We start from the raw sequence: 18,186 nt of genomic DNA on the forward strand, positions 1-18,186 counted from the left end.
AGCGTAAGAATGATTCACTCGCTGTTATTTATTTTGTGACAGACTGTTAGAAAAAAAAAAAAAGAATTCAAAATGAAACGTCGTTTGTTCACGAAAGTCCGCCAGCATAATGCTAACACATAATGGGAAAGGCCATAGACTGGTTGAGGGAACTAGCATCAACATCACGCTAGCTGTGAACCTATAACCAAAAGATAGTTGAGCACAAATGGTGCAGCGACACATGTAGATAAATGGTTGAATATTAATCGCAGGCTTATATTGTTTATTCTCTGCCAAAAAATGACATATTACTGAAGCTTAGTTACAACCGTCTGCTTTATGTACGTATTATCTATGTAATATACTGCCCCCTGGCGGCCAAGGTACCCACACCAGTGGGAGCAGCGCAATGTCCATTAAATTAGGGGAACTCATGATGCACAAACTATTTACATTCTTTTTAATTACGTTACTACAGTGTGTTTTTAAAAAGTACAATCCTATTTTCCATCCCCCCCCCCCCCCCCCAAAATGTGCAATTTTGGAGGTTGTTTTTTGGGGAAAGCGATGAATGATATTTTCATTCATTTCAATGGGGAAAGTTGATTAGTGTGATGCAGCGCCACCATGCGGCCAAACAAGCAACAGGCCCAAGCATGAATAATCATTTTTATTCAAAATAACTTACGACGCTTGATGAAACTCAGAAAAATAGGATCAGCTGATCGGTGATCAGTTTACGATGGTCACGTGGATCCCACGCCGCCGCACGAGTTTCTCAGTTGATGACGATGTCAGCAGTAAAAAAGAGGGCGTGTCGTCTGCGCAGCGAGGGGGCGGAGCTGCGAGCAGGCGAGCGAGGACGACGACCTCGGGGGCGTGGCGCTCCTCGGCCCGCGGGCCCTCCTCCTTCCTCCACTTGGTGCGTCGGTTCTGGAACCAGATCTTGACCTGCGCGTGGCTCAGGCGCAGCGCGCTGGCGAGGGCGTGGCGCTCGGCGAGGCTCAAGTAGCGACAGCGGCGGAACCTCAGCTCCAGAATTTCAAGCTGGGCCGGCGCGAAGGCCGTGCGCGCGCGCTTCTTGGGCCGGCGCGACGGCGACGGTGCGCGAGCGCCGCCTGCCGCCGGGTGTTGTTTCTCTCTGCCGGCTTCTCGCGCAGCCGCTTACGAGGAAAAAACCAAAAACAAACAAGGATCATCAATGCAGTATTGTCCTGCATTCAATCTCCACTGAAATACTCCCTGAACGTGTCATAAATCCACGCAGAACAGTTTCATCACTTCTAACGGAAATGTTATGCAGATGTCCCAAACTCCTTTCCAGCCCACCCAAATACTTCCTTCAACTTAGCTAAATCCACTCAAACAATACTCCCTACAAGTCACCTCCATGTACTCAACTTACCTAAATACTCCCACATCGACGAAAATGATCACTAAAATATTCCTAATTGTATTCTTGAAAGTGACCTAAATCTTCTCAAATACTGCCCTAAAGTGACCCGAATGTACTCAAATACTTCCAAAACTTTTTTCCCTAAATACTTCTGGTTGCGCTCCAAGAAATCTTAAAAGTCGTAGTGGAGTACTGCTGCTGAAAGAATGAGTGCGAGGTTCTTGACTTTTCACGATGGGTTCAAGAGTAGCCCAGAAAAAAAAAAAAAAAAAAACAGGATTTGAACTGTTTTGCAGATAGGACAGATTCGATTTTACAAAATAAAATTGAGGCGAGAAACACGAACGAAGCCTGGCGACGTCATCAGATGGTGTGCCTAATGAAGTGACCACGCGTGCGTAGACTGACCTGTGGCGGTCCCGGTGAACTTCCGGGGGTCCAGGATGTCCTCCACGGAGAAGGCCGTCAAATTGTTGACGTTTTCGGCGAGAGGCTCCATGACGTCCGGCGTGATGTGACGACGCCCCCCGGCCTCCTCCGCCGCTTAAATAGTCCGCCAAGACACGTGGACGCGTGACGTCAGCCAAAGGGCCAACGGCCCGCCGTCACGTCCGCAGGGGGGCGCTGCACTCAGTTATTGATTGTCAGCCATCTGGTTCGAATGTTGGCGTTTCTTTTTTGGTGCTCCAGCTCGTCATTGCTGACCTTTGACGCTTGTCATGTTAATCGGTGAGCTTGTCATGCTAATTGCTGGACTCCTCAAAGGAAAAGCGTGCCCCCTTAGGTCGCTATTTGTCCTTTTCAGCCACTAAACAACTTTGTGACTCTGCAAACGTCGCACGAGTCAAGGCGAACACGCAAGCAGCGGAGCGACATGAATATTTCCTCGCAACGATCCTCATTATAGTCGCACATAGCTATAAAGAAGCCAACGTGGACAGCAGAAATAATAGTCAGCAGCGTTGTATGTTGCCAAAAAAACAAAACAAAAAAAACACGTCCATATCATATACAATAATTTGCTCTACATGATCAATTAAAAATAAAGTAAACAGACTAACAATCAGCAGTGGTGTGAAAACGCAACAGAAAATTTAAAACCTTTTTTTTTTTTTAATAGGCAGCGGTGATAAGCTCCCCCACAATGCCAACTGAGAATGGCTGGACGGACGAGTTGATTGTAAAGTTGTTGTTTGAGCGTCACAGATGTGCGGCCATTCAGGGCCAAAGGGGAGGTGAACGCGTCGCCGTTATGCGACTGAGCAATAGCCCGGAGGCATTTATGGTGTCCCCCAGGGTTCTTTCTCAATGCCCTCCTCCTTTGTGTGCCCTAACAGCTGCAAAAACCCCTAAAGATGTGTGACGCTCAGGTGGTCTCGCCTGCTCGTGCGTCGTGAACAATGCTCACAGTCAAATGTGAAGTGCTTAAATGGTAAATGCTCAAATGCTCCTTTGGAATTCTGCTACTTGTTACAGCTGATGGTTTAATACACTACATACATTCCATGACGGCACTAGATACCGTATACAGTGTACTCACAAAGTCCCTTTTATAGTTTAAAAATGTATTACAAAAGCCATTGATGTGTTGTTCATCAGATTTTCCCGATATACTCAGTTTTTAATCACAGTGTTTTTGTGTATTTCAGGTACCCAGTTAATGAAAGAGGTTCTGTTGAAGTAAAAAAAATGTGTATCGGGTTTATTGAAACAACATCAGAATCAGAATCCTCTTTATTTGCCAAGTATGTCCAAAAAACACACAAGGAATTTGTCTCCGGTAGTTGGAGCCGCTCGAGTACGACAACAGACGGTCAATTGACAGAGAACACTTTGGAGACAGAAAGACATTGCCATATCTGTTGTTGAGCAATACTGGCCACTCATGTGCCTGAGTAGCATCTGCAACATTTGCACAATCGACATTGACCCAGATTATCGCACGACTAGTCACTTTAAACTGCATACAATTCTTGAAGTCTCTGCGCCTTTGCACAATGGCCATTGCACCGGACCATTGTTCTATGACTCATTTCAAACTGCTCTAATTGCCAGAGCACTATGCATCTTTTTGCACAATTGTCAAAATGACTGTGTTTTTTTTTTTATGTCTTTCTGATTATTATTCTGAAATCAGGTACAATATAGTGTACATCCTCATTATGGTCGTGGGTCAGCTGGGCACCAGTCAATGTCAGGTAGAAAAAAACCTTTATTATTATTATTATTATTATTTACATGATATTTGGAGGCCACGAGTCTATAGATAGTGTTTGTTCTCCTCCCCGCCTGTAGTGTCGCTGTAGAGCCAAGCGGGTCTCGCCTCGTACTGCTGCTCTCGCGATATTTCCTCGTGATTTAAATTCCAACATGGCGTCAGAAGAAGAGGCGGGCAACATCGTTGTGAGTGAATCAGACGCCGTCAAGAGGTTGGTTTGCTCTGTTTACTGATTTCAATACTTTTAAAGGTGAAAACAACGTCTAGGCGGTGTTGGGGCCCCAAAGCTGTCAGCTAACTAGTTAGTAGACGTCGTAGTAGTGCAGAATGAGCCGGCGAAAAAGTGTCGAGCTTTGTTCTGGATGGAGTAAACAAACGCATTCACATTTCGTACAGATTTATATTGTTATTATTATTATCATCACTATCGTCACCCTCCGCAAACGTACATTTCTGTTTGAACGTAATTCACCATAAAATGATTAATGAGCTTAATGTGTAAATATTTGCAGTCGGTGTGACAGTTCATAAATGGTTTGAGGCTTCCAGTTAACAGTTTACAGTACACTAGTGTACACGCGTACATTTTGTGGAATAATAATAATAATTGCAGCGCGCACATTTAATACTCGTCATGCTGTCACGGCCGTAGCATGTCGGAGTAGATGTTGACACTTCTCAGTATCCAATTGAGGCAGTTGGTGGTACCATTCTGATCATTTGCTTATGCGTACGCCTTGTCTCAAGCAAACACCTTTTCTGTAAAGTATTAACATGCATTTTGATGTTATTGTTCTTTAAGATTTTCTTTTCCTAAAAAAAACGAGCCCTGAAAAAGGCATCTCGGAAAAGTCAAAGTCAAGCAGATTGAATCTATTCCCCCCCCGTGAAATCAGAATTGCTTGTTTGTAACAGTATTTACCAGTTTGAAAATCAGCAAATTTGCCTGACATATTGGCAGTAGGAAAGCAAATCCATCACCACTTTTCGTTTTCTGAACGGTTTCTGACACAGCGCCAACGCAATCGCAGTCCAAAATCATCCAATTAGTGCTGCTCCTGTCTGACAACAGTTTTCACGATGACAGAGCTTTGAGAACCATAGCTGGACTGAAACTTGACGGAGTTGGCTGCCTCCGAACATTAAGTGCAAAAAAGCCCGTGTTTTATATACCATCTCATGCCTTACACGCTTGTATGTAGTTTTATGCTATTCCATTACTGCTCATGCGCTCGTGGTTATATGCAATCCACATTTTGTTGCCAGTTTGTTGAATGCACGATGACCCAAGTCACACACATTTGTTGTCGTTCTTAATTCTTGAACTGCTAATGGAAAGACATGTGACCTCTCCATTTAGCGACGCGGCGTTCACTGAACTTCCTGTCAGCATGGACACAAAGACCTCCAGCGGCAAGGAGGGCCTGGCAAGTATCTGATGATGTTGTCGAGACTGTCGTTTAGGGCTGAAACCATTCATGGAGTACAGTGCTGTGGAAAAGTATTGGCCCTTTCTGAAATTCTGCTATTTTTGCATTGTTTCCCCACTTTAATCTTGAAGAGAATCAAATAAATGTAATTATCAGACAAATATAAACCAAGGCTATTCAAAGCTACCTGGCTTTGTGTGAAAAGTAATGGCCCACTAAACCTAAGAACTGGTTGGGCCATCCTCAGCAGCAACAACTGAAATCCAGCGTTTTCTACAACTGCCAATGAGTCTTTCACTTCTCTGTGGCGATATTTTGGCCTACTCTTCCTTGCACAATTGTTTGAATTCAGCAAAAGTTGAGGGTTTTCGGCATAAACGGCCTTTTGAAGGTCACGCCACTGCATTTCAAGCGGATTCAAGTCTGGACTTTGACGAGGCTGCTCCAAAACCTTCTATTTGTTTAAGCCATTCAGAAGTTGACTCGCTGGTGTGTTTTCGATCGTTGGGACTCTGCCATGGATGCCTTATTGTTGTGTCATGAACTCTGACCTTAACTGAGGCAAGGGAGGCCTGCAGTTCTTTACAAGTTGCCCTGAGTTCCTTTGTGGTCTCCTGGATGAGTCATTGCTGCTCTCTTGGAGTAATCTTTGTAGACCGGCCACTCCTGGCAAGGTTCACCACTCTTCCATGTTTTCTCCATGTGAGGTTAATGGCTCTCCCTGTGGTTCGCTGGAATCCTAAAGCTTTCGAAATGGCTTTTGTAACACTTTCCCGACTGATGTCAATTTATTTCTCGACTGTTCTGGATTTTCTTTGGATGGTGTCATTTTGTCGCAGCTTTTTTAGATCTTTTGTCCAACTTGATTTTGCGGGGCCAGATTCTGTTGAAGTGATTTCTTGAGTGAAGAGGTCTGGAGGTAATCGGGCATGGGTGTGACCAATGAAAATTAATCAAAAGTTGTGATTAACTACAATGAATTCATAATTTGACAAGGGGGTACTTACTTTTTCACACAGGGCCAAGTGAACTTTGAATAGTTTTTTTTCCTGACTAAATGAAAGTACCATTTAAAAATAAATAAAAATAAAAAAAAAAAATAAAAAAAAAAAATAATAATAATAATAAAAAAAATTAATTATTTTTTTTTTTTTTTTTATTCACTTGGGTTATATTTGTCTATTTATGATCTTAAACATTAAAGTGGGGAAACTATGCAAAAATATAAGAATTTGAGAGAAATACTTTTTCACAGCAGTGTCACTTGACTCCTGGGTTCAAAAATTATTGGAGAGTTGCTGCGCTTTTGTTGTTGGTGTGATGAAGTCTTGTGTGCGGCAGGAGGCGGCGGGCGACGCCTCGGAGGCCGCCGACACGCTGACCGGCTCCGGGGACGAGGACAACGGGCGGCAGCTGGGCGAGGTGGAGCTGCAGTGCGCCTTGTGTACCAAGTGGTTCACCGCCGACACCTTCGGCATCAGCACCACGTACGTAAACATCACCGTCCGGAACATACGACTGGAAAGTTTCTGGTCAAATTGCGGAAAGATGACTCCTGCCGGCTTCTCCGCAGGTCCTGTCTGCCCTTCATGACCAACTACGTGTTCCACTGCAATGTCTGTCACCACAGCGGCAACACCTACTTCCTCAGGAAACAAGCCAGTACGTCTCCGAGCGCGTTCCTCCTCCTCCTCTTCCTCCTCGCGTCCTCACCCGCTGGATGTTTTGTGCTTTTCAGACCTGAAGGAGATGTGTCTGACGGCGCTGGCCAACCTGACCTGGCGGTCCAGGAGTCAAGACGAGCATCCCAAGACCATGTTCTCCAAAGACAAGGTGAGCCACGCAAGCAACGCAAAATCTCATACGATGGAGATGACGCGGCTCGAAAGTTGCACAAAACCACAGTGATGTCATACGTGGTCAACTTATTTTTACTACTGTATGAGAGGATGTTATACGACCCTCCTGTTATGGTGCACTAAATGTTAATTTAAAAAAAAATAATAATTTTTTTCAGTTTTGGTTCCTTTCAATCATTTTTTATTTATTTGGAGGGCGTGATTCTAGTAGTTGCACTAAATATTATCTTTAAATATTATCTTTTTAGGTCTTTATTAATGTTCATTGATCGCTTCTTTTAAAAAATATATATTCAATCATTGTTTTTAGTGATTCTTGGAGTTGCACTGAATGTTAACTTTTAAAAAATCTTTTATTTTGTGTCCTTTTCTTTTTAAATAAGCATTTTTTCAGGAGGGATTTTAATAATCGCAAACAAAATGGACTTTTTTTGATTTTTTTTGTTTTTGTTTTTACATTTTTGGTTAGTTCTTATATTTTAATGATTGTTTTGAGTGATTCTTGGAGTTGGGCTAAATATTAGCTTGAAAAACAGCATGTTTTAATTTCATTTTAGGTTTAATTAAAAACAAATATAAAATCATATTTTTGTGATTCTTGGAGTCTCACTTAAGTGTTAAGTTTAAAAAAAATTGTAATTGAAAGAATTAGGAGGGATGAATTAATTTTTGTAGTTCCACGAAATAACTTAATTTTTTTTCCCTTTGTTTTCTTTCTTTAGTGCCCCAAATAAACAAGCAAGCGTTAAAACATTGCCTTTACAGTCGACTTTAGTTTTTAAAGATGTTGAAAATGTATTTCCATTTGGAGTTCCTCCGCAATATTACATTTCTTCAAGCATCGGCGCGATGTTGACGTCTGCGTCCTTCCGCACAGGACATCATTCCCTTCATCGACAAGTATTGGGAGTGCATGACGACCCGACAGCGACCCGGCAAGTTGACGTGGCCCAACAACATCGTGAAGACCATGGTAGCGCGTCGCCAGCCGGGCGCGGTCCGCATTCGTCGCCTCGCGTCCCGTCCTCACGCTGGGTTTATTTGGATTCCAGAGCAAAGAGCGAGACGTTTTCCTGGTGAAGGAACATCCCGACCCTGGCAGTAAAGACCCCGAGGAGGACTACCCCAAGTTTGGGCTGCTGGACCAGGTATTACCCGGGGGGGGGGCAAACATTTGTGCACATATAAGTCACTTGAACACAAATGGTGGAGCAACACATGTAAACAAACAATGCAATAATACTCACAGGCATTTATTTTTTATTCTTGTTGAAAAACAAATAATACTACTGCATCTTGCTGAGGAGTTGCAGGAATGCTAATCGCCACCCAAAACTTCATGCCAATTGTAAATAGTTTTTTTTTAACATTTGTGTATGAACTGTAGTTTAAACAACAACAACACATTTACATAAATACAAATAATTATGTAAACTCTACATGAAATAACAGAAGTAGTATTATTAGGATTTGCCTATGGTGCATACAGCATAAAAATGTTGTTATATATGAAAAAAAATGCTGTAATGGTTTTATGTTTCTTATTTTTTTCCTGAACGATACAACAGGCACTGCGCGGCTACCTGATTTTAGGACCCGTGCCATTGGCCGTACGCTGTCAAAAAATTAGGTGTTGGCTCAACGTTTTAAAGAGGGATGACATAATTATTTCCACGGCAAAAAAAAGGACCACATGAAATTTTCACTGGCACACACTGAAAAAAGGGCCGTTGTCTGTATTATACTGCCCCCAGGTGGCCAAGGCGAGCACTGGTCGGAGCCACACAATCGCAATAAATTAATCATGATGCAAAAATTGTAATTCTTTGTATTTAATTAAATTAATAAAAAAACATATTTATTTTATTTTATAAAGTACAATACTATACGTAGAGTTCTACTTATTTAAAAAAAGCACGTAACAAATGTTCTTATTTTTGAAAGAAAAGTCCATTTTGTTGTTGTTGTTGTGTTGCAGGACCTGGGCACCATCGGCCCCTCGTACGACTCGCAGAAACAGTCGGCCGTCACGCCCGCCGCCGGGGGCCTCAACGGTCAGTAAAAGTTTCCGACTTTCCGAAAGGCGTCTAAGAGCTCACTAAAGTCCAACGTGAGACGACGCGGTTGACCGTGATTGCCGTTGTGTCTTCCAGGTGGATCCTCGTACTCAGGTGAACGCTCGCTTATGTGGCGGCAGACGGGTGCGCTGTCGTTGTCGTTGTTGTGTCACGTGACCCGCTGGATGCAAGTTTGCCGTCGGGCTCCAATTAGACTTGAAGCCAACTAGGGATGGGCATGAAAAGTCGTTTTTTGACCAGGGAAAACAAATATCCTCATTGGATTGTTGCAACGTCAATACGGGTTCGTCCCTCGGGTCACTTTTTTCTGGTCTCAATATCGCAGATTTTAAAATCTTACCTATAAAATTTTATATTGTGCATTTATTTTTGCTATATTGCGGCAATCGTTTTCTCCATACAGACTAAAGTTACTGCAGACTCGCTCTCATTGGCCGACTCCCACGTCGATCAGCAGGGTCAGGCCCAGCCTTTGAAAGCCACTCATTCAAAGTCACAGATAGTACAGTGTAGGATGTGAGGATGGCCAGCCCAAGGGGACCAAAATAATGCCTGCACCTCACTTTAAAACATACATCATCAAATAAATAATATGGTTGCTCTGTACTTGGCTTTCCCTGTACTTTAAACAAGGCAGATTACGTAGAATTAAGAGTTCCTCGGGGGAAAAGTTGTTGAATCTGCTTTATGTATAAGGTGCCCCCGCGTGTATAAATGCCCATCCTTAGCGCAAAGAAAATGGCCGCTCCTTGATTGTGCTCAATGTAGTTTGTGTCCAGCTTTGCTCGGTCAGCTTCTCGTTTTTCCGCCGCCGCTCGGGGCGTCCCGTTACCCCGAGACCTTCCCCTTTTTCCCCCTCCGAGGTCGCCCGAGTGCCGCGCTGTCCTCGCACGCGCCACTTCCTGTTTTCCGCCGTCCAAAGCTACCAGCCTCTTCCTGTGCCTCGTTGTCAGAGTTGCATTCTGGATTTAGATATGCAGCGGAACCCCGCATACTCGCGCTTCGGCATCCGCTGGTTCACGTTCTTTTACGATGACTTTTTTTTTTTCATTTTTATTGTCAATTTTTTTTCTTTTGTTGTTTGGGTGGTTTTTATTTTAAGCCCCAATTTCTTTTCCCCCTTTTCCGGGTGTCAATTATACGCAGATTTTCGCTATTTGCGGTCCGGCCCCGTCCCTATCGTGCGCGAATAGCGGGGATCCACTGTATACTGTATTCGCCTTCATGATAATAAGCTTGAAAAGGCTTGTAGTGTTTGGAAGATGCCTTTCTGACTAATTCCTACACTGCCTTGCAGCGCATGTGCACAGTACCCGATATCCTGCTTTGCCTTTGCCTGTGTGTGTGTGTGGGGGGGGGGGGGGGGGGGGGGTTTCTGGGCGTTGTTTCTGATTTTAATCGCTTTTTCCCCCTTTTGCCTGTGGAAAAGGTAAATGACATCATTCAAAATTTGTTTCTTTCCTCTTCTAGGATTTACTTTTTTCCAGCAAGTTTATTTGATTTTTTTTTACCCAACATTAACTTGACTCAACTTCCACAGAATGGAATGGAATTTTTTTTATTGTCATTGTTTGGTGCAGGTACAGCAAAAATAATAGAAGTACAGTGGTGCCTCGGGATTCGAGTTTCATTCGTTCTGTGACCCAGCTCATATCACAAATCATTCGTATCGCAAATTCTTTCCCCAAAATGCAATCTGTTCCAACCCCCCAAAAATAAACAGTAACGTTATTTTTTGTGTTTAATTTGCACTCAACTATGTGCCCTGTGATTGGCTGGCGACCGTTTCGGGGTAGCTGAGTTAGGCTGCAGCAGCCCGTGACCCTAGTGAGGATAAGCGGTAAAGAAAATGGATGGATGGACAACATTGTAAACCATCGTCAGTAATAACGTTGGTTCTCCACATGACTGGCGATGTTCGATACCACATTTTTTTTTAGACCGATACCAGTACAAGTATTCGTCCTTGAGTATTCACAGATACCCAGTACCGTTACTTACCACTAGTACTTTTGATACGTCAAATTTTAACGAAGACAATGTCAGCTAATTGTGAACCTTTTCTTTCTGATGCACATGAGAATTAGCTGTTGTGTCAAACCACCACAATGTAGCGCCGACTACTGGCGAGGAGGACTTGATGTCACATTTATTTTTGCCTCCAGTATGGATTGTTACTATCGGCAGCCTTCACGAGTCCCCGGATACTTTGAAATAAGGCCGGTATCCGCCTGGTACGGATACCTGGTATCGGAACTTGTCCATCCTTACACATAACCCGCAAACATGGAAAATGTCAGCACAAAACACGCCTGTACCTAATGTTTTGACCGTCCTTGTTCTTCTTCTGCGGCGTTCATTGAAGTCAAGGCACCACTGTAATGCTTTTTTTTTCTGTACACCAAATGTGAAAATAAGTGTTTCATCTCGGAAGAATGTCCCTTTATTCAAAACGTATACGTGAGCATAATCCTAAAAAAAAAAAAAAATCACATCATCCTGTCAAAGAAGCTCAAATGATGAATCCCTGTGTGTGTGTGTGTGTGTGTGTGTGAATTTTTAGACAGATTCCTGCCCCCTTCCTGTGCGTTTGTAAATGGCAGTTTTGTGGCTTTATGGCTGTAAATGTTTTCATAGACTTGCGCTGTTCTCCAAGGTGCTCTGGCTCCGGTGGCGGCCAAAGGCAGAGGAGCCAAGCGTAAGCAGCAGCAGCAGCAACAGCAAGAGGGCGCCACAGCGGGAGCCACCAAGAGGACCCGCAGGTACGTCGGCTGAGACAGACGGACCATTGTCGGCACCCAAAATCATCAGGATTAGTCGTATCGTTGAGATACTACTGAAGGAAATGTACGCATATAACCAAATCACAGATGCACGCTCTGAAATTCCTGCAAAAACACAACAAATATCAAATCGGCAATCAAATGGACTTTTTGACCTTAGAAACGTTCAGCCGCAACAAGCATGGGGACTTCACAAATGCTGCACCCCATGAATTGTTCTTTACGAGCAAAAGATGTCAGTGATGTATTTAACAGTGGGAGGACTCATGATAAAAGAATCTCATTTAATTAGAGCAGCTATTCTCAAAGTGTGCTACAAAGAGCGCTTGTGGTACCCGGACTCCCACTAGTGGTATGTGACAGAATGACTGCCTAAGGACAGTTCAGTTGTATAGAACGTTTTAGTACGATACATCTGCATTTTGTTTTCAAACCTATATTAAAGTACAGTTTTAGGGTGTTAATTTTCAAAGTGCATCATGCTACAGTGGCTAGCAATATTAAATATACTTTTTAGGCGTAACATCTCTCTTGTGTGTGATGACCACTTGGGCCTACTACACTACTATATTTGAATGTCAGGCATGACGGTGGTACTCGGAGAGCTAAGTGTTCTTTTTAGGTGTTAAAAGGTTGAAAATCACTAAATGGAGGCCTTAGTTATTTTCCTTTGACTCAAATACAAATATGTTTTAAGATTTTGCCTGATGAATAGACATACATGATCGTGACAAAATTCAGCCAAAAATATGTATTTTCTATCTGGCCACTCCACAAATATAAAGAAATAAGTGCAATAAGTGTTTTAACAAAGTGCAGTTACATGAATAAGATTTCAAGCTTTGTTTTGACTTGGCAATAATCCAAAGGCTCACACTGCTAAATTGAATTTGCCATATTGAAAGTTGAAACGGACTTTCTGTCAACTGAAGCACTTGGCCACGTTCAAGACGAGCTTCGTCTGCGGTCAGGGATCCCTGCGCTCCAACGACAGCAACCTCTACAGTCGAGCAGATCCGGAACCGAAACGCGTCCGATTCGTTGACCTGAATTTGTCCCGTAGGAGCTCGTTGATCCTTTTACTGCTTTGAATGCGACTCTGCTTCCTGTCCCCCCCCCCCGCAGCGACCCGCTGTTCTCGGCCCAGCGCCTGCCCCCTCACGGCTACCCTCTGGAGCACCCCTTCAACAAAGACGGCTACCGCTACATCCTGGCCGAGCCGGACCCGCACGCCCCCGACCCGGAGAAGCTGGAGCTGGACTGCTGGGCCGGCAAGCCCATCCCGGGCGACCTGTACCGGGCGTGTCTGTACGAGCGCGTTCTGCTGGCGCTGCACGACCGAGGTCGGCCACGCAAACTTCAACATACAGCGCTCAGACTTCAATGTTTTATTTGTGTGTGTGTGTCTGTGTGTGTGTGTGTGTGTGTATATATATATATATATATATATATATATATATATAAATCTCTATGTAACATGAAATATATTTCATTTACATGTTCTTTTTTATAGCTGTACATGTCAGATAAGAAAACAGTCTGAACAAATACAAAACAAAGGGACAGAGCAATCCCTTAAATAGGAAATTAGCCAGGAATGAAGCTCCACCCAAAATGATCGTAGACACCACAAGAAGCACTACTTTTGTCGAAATGAAGCTCCTCAGCGCACTTCAACATAGCTCCTTGGCAACAGGATGGCACCAAAGCACTACTTTTGTCTGAACTAAACTCTTCTACTCATTTCAAGAAACTTCCATTGTCACCAAGATGCCACAAGATGGTGGGAAAGCACTACTTTTTGTCGAAATGAAGCTCATCAATCGTCTTCAACATAGTTCCTTGGCACCAAGATGCCACAAGATGGCGGTCCCTGAGAGCATTGAAGACATCATTCCAGAATATGTTCAGTTTGGGACAGATTATGTGGCCGTGATTAGCATTGTGATCATATCTGGCGACTACTTTTCACTTGAATTCTCTCCAGGCGTTAGACTTTTTGAAACGGTGTGCTAAGGTAAGTATCCCCCCCAGGTATCTTTCGGTATATTCTCGCTTGTTTGTTCGGAGTTCTGCAGAAATGAGATTTTTGAGTGGTTTGTTCTAACGTGCGTTCGCCTTCCGCATAGCGCCCCAGCTGAAGATTTCCGACGACCGTCTGACGGTGACGGGCGAGAAGGGCTACTCCATGGTGCGCGCCTCGCACGGCGTGCGCAAGGGCTCCTGGTACTTCGAGGTTTCCGTGGAGGACATGCCGCCCGACACGGCCGCCCGGCTGGGCTGGTCTCAGCCTCTCGGTCAGTTAGCGTCGCTCTGCTACCCTCATCACTGTCGTTGATTTAAATGGTGCGGCATGACATCGATCCATTTTGAACAAAACGGGTTTGCTCAGATGTAGGGCAGCACAATATTTTGTTTGATGCTCGTCATCGCGATGTGCGCTTGCGCCATAGTCCTGACGAAAAGAACTCTGGTACCCAACATGCAGTGTGCGCGTCAGTCTACCAATCGCTGAGAACAAATTTCGTGTACATGCATGCATGTTCATGGCAATAAAAGGTGATTCTTCTTCTTCAAGACAAGCCAAACAAGGCCATCTATTTTTAACTTGGAGTTCAAATAATGTGCCAAAAAATCTTTGTTGTCTTAAATCTTTTATTTTTTGTGTCTCCCGTGTGTTGTCACAGGTAACCTGCAGGCGCCGCTGGGCTACGACAAGTTCAGCTACTCGTGGCGCAGCAAGAAGGGAACGCGCTTCCACCAGTCCGTGGGCAAGCGCTACTCCACGGGCTACGGCCAAGGAGACACTCTGGGCTTCCTCATCGAGCTGCCCGACCGCACCGAGACGGCCCGAGCGCTGCCCGACACCTACAAGGACAAGGTGACGCCGCCGCAAAAACCCTACCGCTGCCTCGCCCGCAATCTGACCGCTTGTTGTTGTTTGCAGGCGCTCATCAAGTTCAAAAGCTACTTGTACTTTGAGGAGAAGGATTACGTGGACAAAGCTGAGAAGAGCCTGAAGATCATGAGCCCCAGCAGGGTGAGAACAAGTTCCAAAAAAAAAATCTAACCAACTGCAAGGGGGATGGGGCGGGGGGGGGCGATCTCGCTTGGATTTCAGTCAAGCCCTGTTTAGGAGATCTGTCAGATGCACCGCCATAGGTCAAAATCCATCATCTAGAAAGATCATATATATACCATCTGTACCATCATATTGCTTTACTCCTCCCGCACGCTTTAACCACATTTAAGCTTTTGAAAAGAAATGCAATTCATGAAAAAAAACACTTTTCAAAGTATTTCTTACCACCTGTTGGCACTTTATTGCGATGAACAATTCTCCAAATAAGAGGCACAGTGTGCTTGCTTCAAGCTGGAAGTGACAGATAAATTGCTCTTAGTGGAAGTTTGCTGCAAAATTGAAAAGAGAATGAAACATTTAAAAAAAATATTCAAAGCCTGTCTGTGAGGCGTGTGATGAACGCGTCCATCTCGGCATCCTGAATTCTGTCACCAATTCATCGAGCGGCAGGTGAGAATGTGACGCAATTCAAGACTTCCTTTCAAGTCAAGGAAGTTGTCTGCCAGCTGGCCTTTTTATTTGAGGACGTGCGCGTGGGGACCAGAGGCACCGATGCTTGTGATGTGTGCCCGCTTTGCAGATGGTGTTCTACAAGAACGGTGCGAGCCAAGGTGTGGCTTTCAAGAACCTGTTTGAAGGAATCTACTTCCCGGCCATCTCCCTCTACAAGAGCTGCACGGTGGGGCCCGCCTCCTCTTCCCCTCTTCGTCGTCGTCCGACACGTTTTCCGTCCTTCCTTTCCGTCAGCGGTGGGCAAAGTGTGGCCACTGTGTTCGCACACAGTGCTGGAGTGTCAAGTGGAGGTTTTTCTTGTAAAAGATGTAAAACAAAAGCTTTTGGACTGCTGACGAGATACAGGAAGCCTTCCTGCACAGCAGAAGGAGAGAGGGCGGGGCCGAGCGTGTGTGGGGGGGAGAGACACACACACACACACACGGCGCATTTAATGGTGCAAGTGAAATATCAGTTTTTGTTTGCATGTCAGCCTTTTGGATTGATTGCACTTCATAAAACCAGTTAATATATTTTATTAGTTTATTGCTATATTTTACAATATATACCACCTGTCTTTTATAAAAAAAACATGGTTAAAAAATTGTTTCTTTTGGGTGGACGAGAAGGGATTATTGCATTTCCCTTCATTTTAATGGAGAAATGGAGTTTTTGAGATAAGAGCATGGTCACGAACGAATTAAACTCATATCTGAAGACACCACTGTGTAGTTTATTATTTAAAAGTATTTTATATACACATTTGAACTTTTAACAAATTAATTTTGACCAGGATCACCTGTCTATTAAAAAAAAAAAAAAAGTAAAAATCCATTGTGGCCTTGTTGTCATCCTCGCAGGTGTCCGTCAACTTCGGTCCGCACTTCAAACACGCCCCCAAGGATGTCACCTTCCAGCCGGTAAGCGCCCCGCCTGGCAAACGCCGCCGCAGAGGCCTTCGCTGTCCCTCGTTTCCGACACGTCCTGTTTCTCCGCAGATGAGCGACATGGGCTGGGGCGCCGTAATCGAGCACACGCTGGCCGACGCGTTGTACCACGTGGAGACGGAGGTGGACGGGCGCCGCAGCCCGCCCTGGGAAGGATGAACGAGCGACCCGCACGCACGCACCCATGGAAACAGGCAACTCCTTATCTTTATTTGGACTATTCACTCAAGTTCAGTTAATTCAGGTTCCCAACCTTAACAGAAATGTACAATAAAAGTCCATCACAGGTTAATTATGCCCCTTCTGCCCTCTAGTGGTAGAGTGTTTAATTGTTCTGTCTGTCACTATATTGGCATACAGAGCTGAACATCCATCCATTATTTGTAGTTCATAAATCAACTAAGTGAAATTGGATCATTTCCTGGACACTGGTTGGGAATCACGAAATTAGATTCAAATTTCAAAAACGGATACAATAATGTCTAAGCAAACGTTCTCAACTTGGCCAACATTACTTTCGCTTTGATTATTGATTGACAGGCAGCACGACGCAACACTCTTAATGCCATGTGGTGTGTCGAGTTCGAGTCCCACGTGCTGCTTCGCTCCGCTGCATCCACTGCTCCTTCTCTTGTACACTTGTTTTTGTTTTTTTTAATGGACTGAAATAAAAATAGGCTACATGGACAACATTTGGTTAATCAGACTATTATTGTCATCATTGACCAAAACAAGCTGATCATCCGAAATAGGTCCTTTGTGATGTGTCCTTAAGAAATTATAGTGTATGTGTCACTTAGTCAAAGAAGTCAGAAAATGGCTTTTAGGAAAGTAGTAATTGGTATTTTTTTTTACTGACAACACTGAAGAAGTGGCATTTCCTCAGTGTTTCCCATGAAAAGATAGAATCAAATATTTACGAAAATGGACGGGGTGTACTCACTTTTGTGAAACACTTTACATGCTGGCGTCCTTGCACTTTGAAATCAAATCACAGGGTAATTTTGCAAGATGTGATTGAAATGATAAAGTATTTTGGGACCATAGTTTGGGGTATATTTAGGGTTTCAACCATTAATATAGGCAAAGTTTAAAAAATACTAATTCAAAAAACATTAGCATTTTTTTTTGTTTTAGTCCCTAGTAATAATAGCGAGGGTTCACTGTACAGTACATTTACAAAACATCTTGTGGCAAACTCCATCAGGTCAACATCAGGCTGAGCTAATGCTAACACGCTAAAAAGTGGCACCACGCGCCGACGTCAGTAATGGCGGGACAGAATTCCGGACGCGATGTAGTTGTCTGGCAGGGGACTCTGTCGGCCGTCCACTGTCGCCTCCGGGGGGTGCTGTGGGACGAGAGGAAACGCTTAAATAGATGCGGCTAAAGCATCGTTTACGCAGCGCGCTACCAATCCAATTTAAGCGTGTCAAATTGACCCAGGAACACTTTTGATGCTCTTGATAAACTAACATTCCGATAATGTTAATCTGGTGTTTCTGACACTTTTGGATAACGTTGATAACGTTAACTTCTGGGTCACGTTGACCTAGGAACATTTTTGACATTTCGATATTATGCAGTGAAAATGGTTTATTTTGCATATTTTGAATTCATATTTTTCTCCCATGACATAAGTGTAACAGAATAACAGAAGTGTAATTAATAAGTGTAATCAACACGATCATATAAAATGACAAGGGTAAATTTCGTATATTTTGAATATTGTTTTTTTCATTTCTGAAACATTTGGATAATTGAACAATAGACCCAGGAACACTGTTCTGCTCCAGATCAACATACAATGAAAATAGTTGACATTGCGTATTTTTCTTTTTGTTATACTGTACGCGATTTAACTTAACACACTTTGGGTCAAAATGACCGAGGGACGTTCTTGCTGCCTCGAGAAACCA

The 18,186-nt window shown here is 43.8% G+C and overlaps 3 protein-coding genes across 6 annotated transcripts in view; 1 reads left to right on the forward strand and 2 right to left on the reverse strand.

Moving 5' to 3' along the window:
- The window catches only part of pnx (posterior neuron-specific homeobox), a 3,501-nt gene extending 1,485 nt beyond the window's left edge, over positions 1–2,016 (reverse strand). Inside the window, exons 1-2 of the mRNA XM_061747727.1 lie at positions 1,787–2,016; positions 671–1,145 (exon numbers count right to left, since the gene is read on the reverse strand). Of these exons, the coding sequence (XP_061603711.1) occupies positions 715–1,145; positions 1,787–1,877 (522 nt within the window). The 5' untranslated portion in view covers positions 1,878–2,016 and the 3' untranslated portion in view covers positions 671–714. The remainder of the gene's footprint in view (positions 1–670; positions 1,146–1,786) is intronic.
- The window catches only part of ash2l (ash2 like, histone lysine methyltransferase complex subunit), an 18,320-nt gene extending 1,361 nt beyond the window's left edge, over positions 1–16,959 (forward strand). Inside the window, exons 2-19 of one of the 3 annotated variants that reach the window (XM_061747718.1) lie at positions 3,516–3,576; positions 3,674–3,807; positions 4,957–5,023; positions 6,368–6,513; positions 6,600–6,688; positions 6,765–6,859; positions 7,763–7,858; positions 7,938–8,033; positions 8,864–8,939; positions 9,039–9,056; positions 11,620–11,725; positions 12,872–13,089; positions 13,876–14,043; positions 14,434–14,627; positions 14,694–14,786; positions 15,409–15,507; positions 16,181–16,240; positions 16,319–16,959. In XM_061747718.1, the coding sequence (XP_061603702.1) occupies positions 3,541–3,576; positions 3,674–3,807; positions 4,957–5,023; positions 6,368–6,513; positions 6,600–6,688; positions 6,765–6,859; positions 7,763–7,858; positions 7,938–8,033; positions 8,864–8,939; positions 9,039–9,056; positions 11,620–11,725; positions 12,872–13,089; positions 13,876–14,043; positions 14,434–14,627; positions 14,694–14,786; positions 15,409–15,507; positions 16,181–16,240; positions 16,319–16,426 (1,899 nt within the window). In that variant the 5' untranslated portion in view covers positions 3,516–3,540 and the 3' untranslated portion in view covers positions 16,427–16,959. Of the gene's footprint in view, positions 1–3,515; positions 3,577–3,673; positions 3,808–4,956; positions 5,024–6,367; positions 6,514–6,599; positions 6,689–6,764; positions 6,860–7,762; positions 7,859–7,937; positions 8,034–8,863; positions 8,940–9,038; positions 9,057–11,619; positions 11,726–12,871; positions 13,090–13,875; positions 14,044–14,433; positions 14,628–14,693; positions 14,787–15,408; positions 15,508–16,180 lie in introns of all 3 variants that reach the window. The other 2 variants (XM_061747717.1, XM_061747719.1) reach the window with 2 other exon arrangements.
- The window catches only part of grk5 (G protein-coupled receptor kinase 5), a 12,091-nt gene continuing 9,938 nt past the window's right edge, over positions 16,034–18,186 (reverse strand). Inside the window, exons 16-17 of one of the 2 annotated variants that reach the window (XR_009784570.1) lie at positions 16,815–17,618; positions 16,034–16,468 (exon numbers count right to left, since the gene is read on the reverse strand). Coding sequence is in view for 1 of the 2 variants with exons in the window: in XM_061747721.1 (XP_061603705.1) it covers positions 17,532–17,618 (87 nt within the window). In the remaining variant the exon portion in view is untranslated. Of the gene's footprint in view, positions 17,619–18,186 lie in introns of both variants that reach the window. The other variant, XM_061747721.1, reaches the window with a different exon arrangement.

This window comes from Phyllopteryx taeniolatus, chromosome 15, assembly GCF_024500385.1.
Source record: "Phyllopteryx taeniolatus isolate TA_2022b chromosome 15, UOR_Ptae_1.2, whole genome shotgun sequence".
NCBI lineage: Eukaryota > Metazoa > Chordata > Actinopteri > Syngnathiformes > Syngnathidae > Phyllopteryx > Phyllopteryx taeniolatus.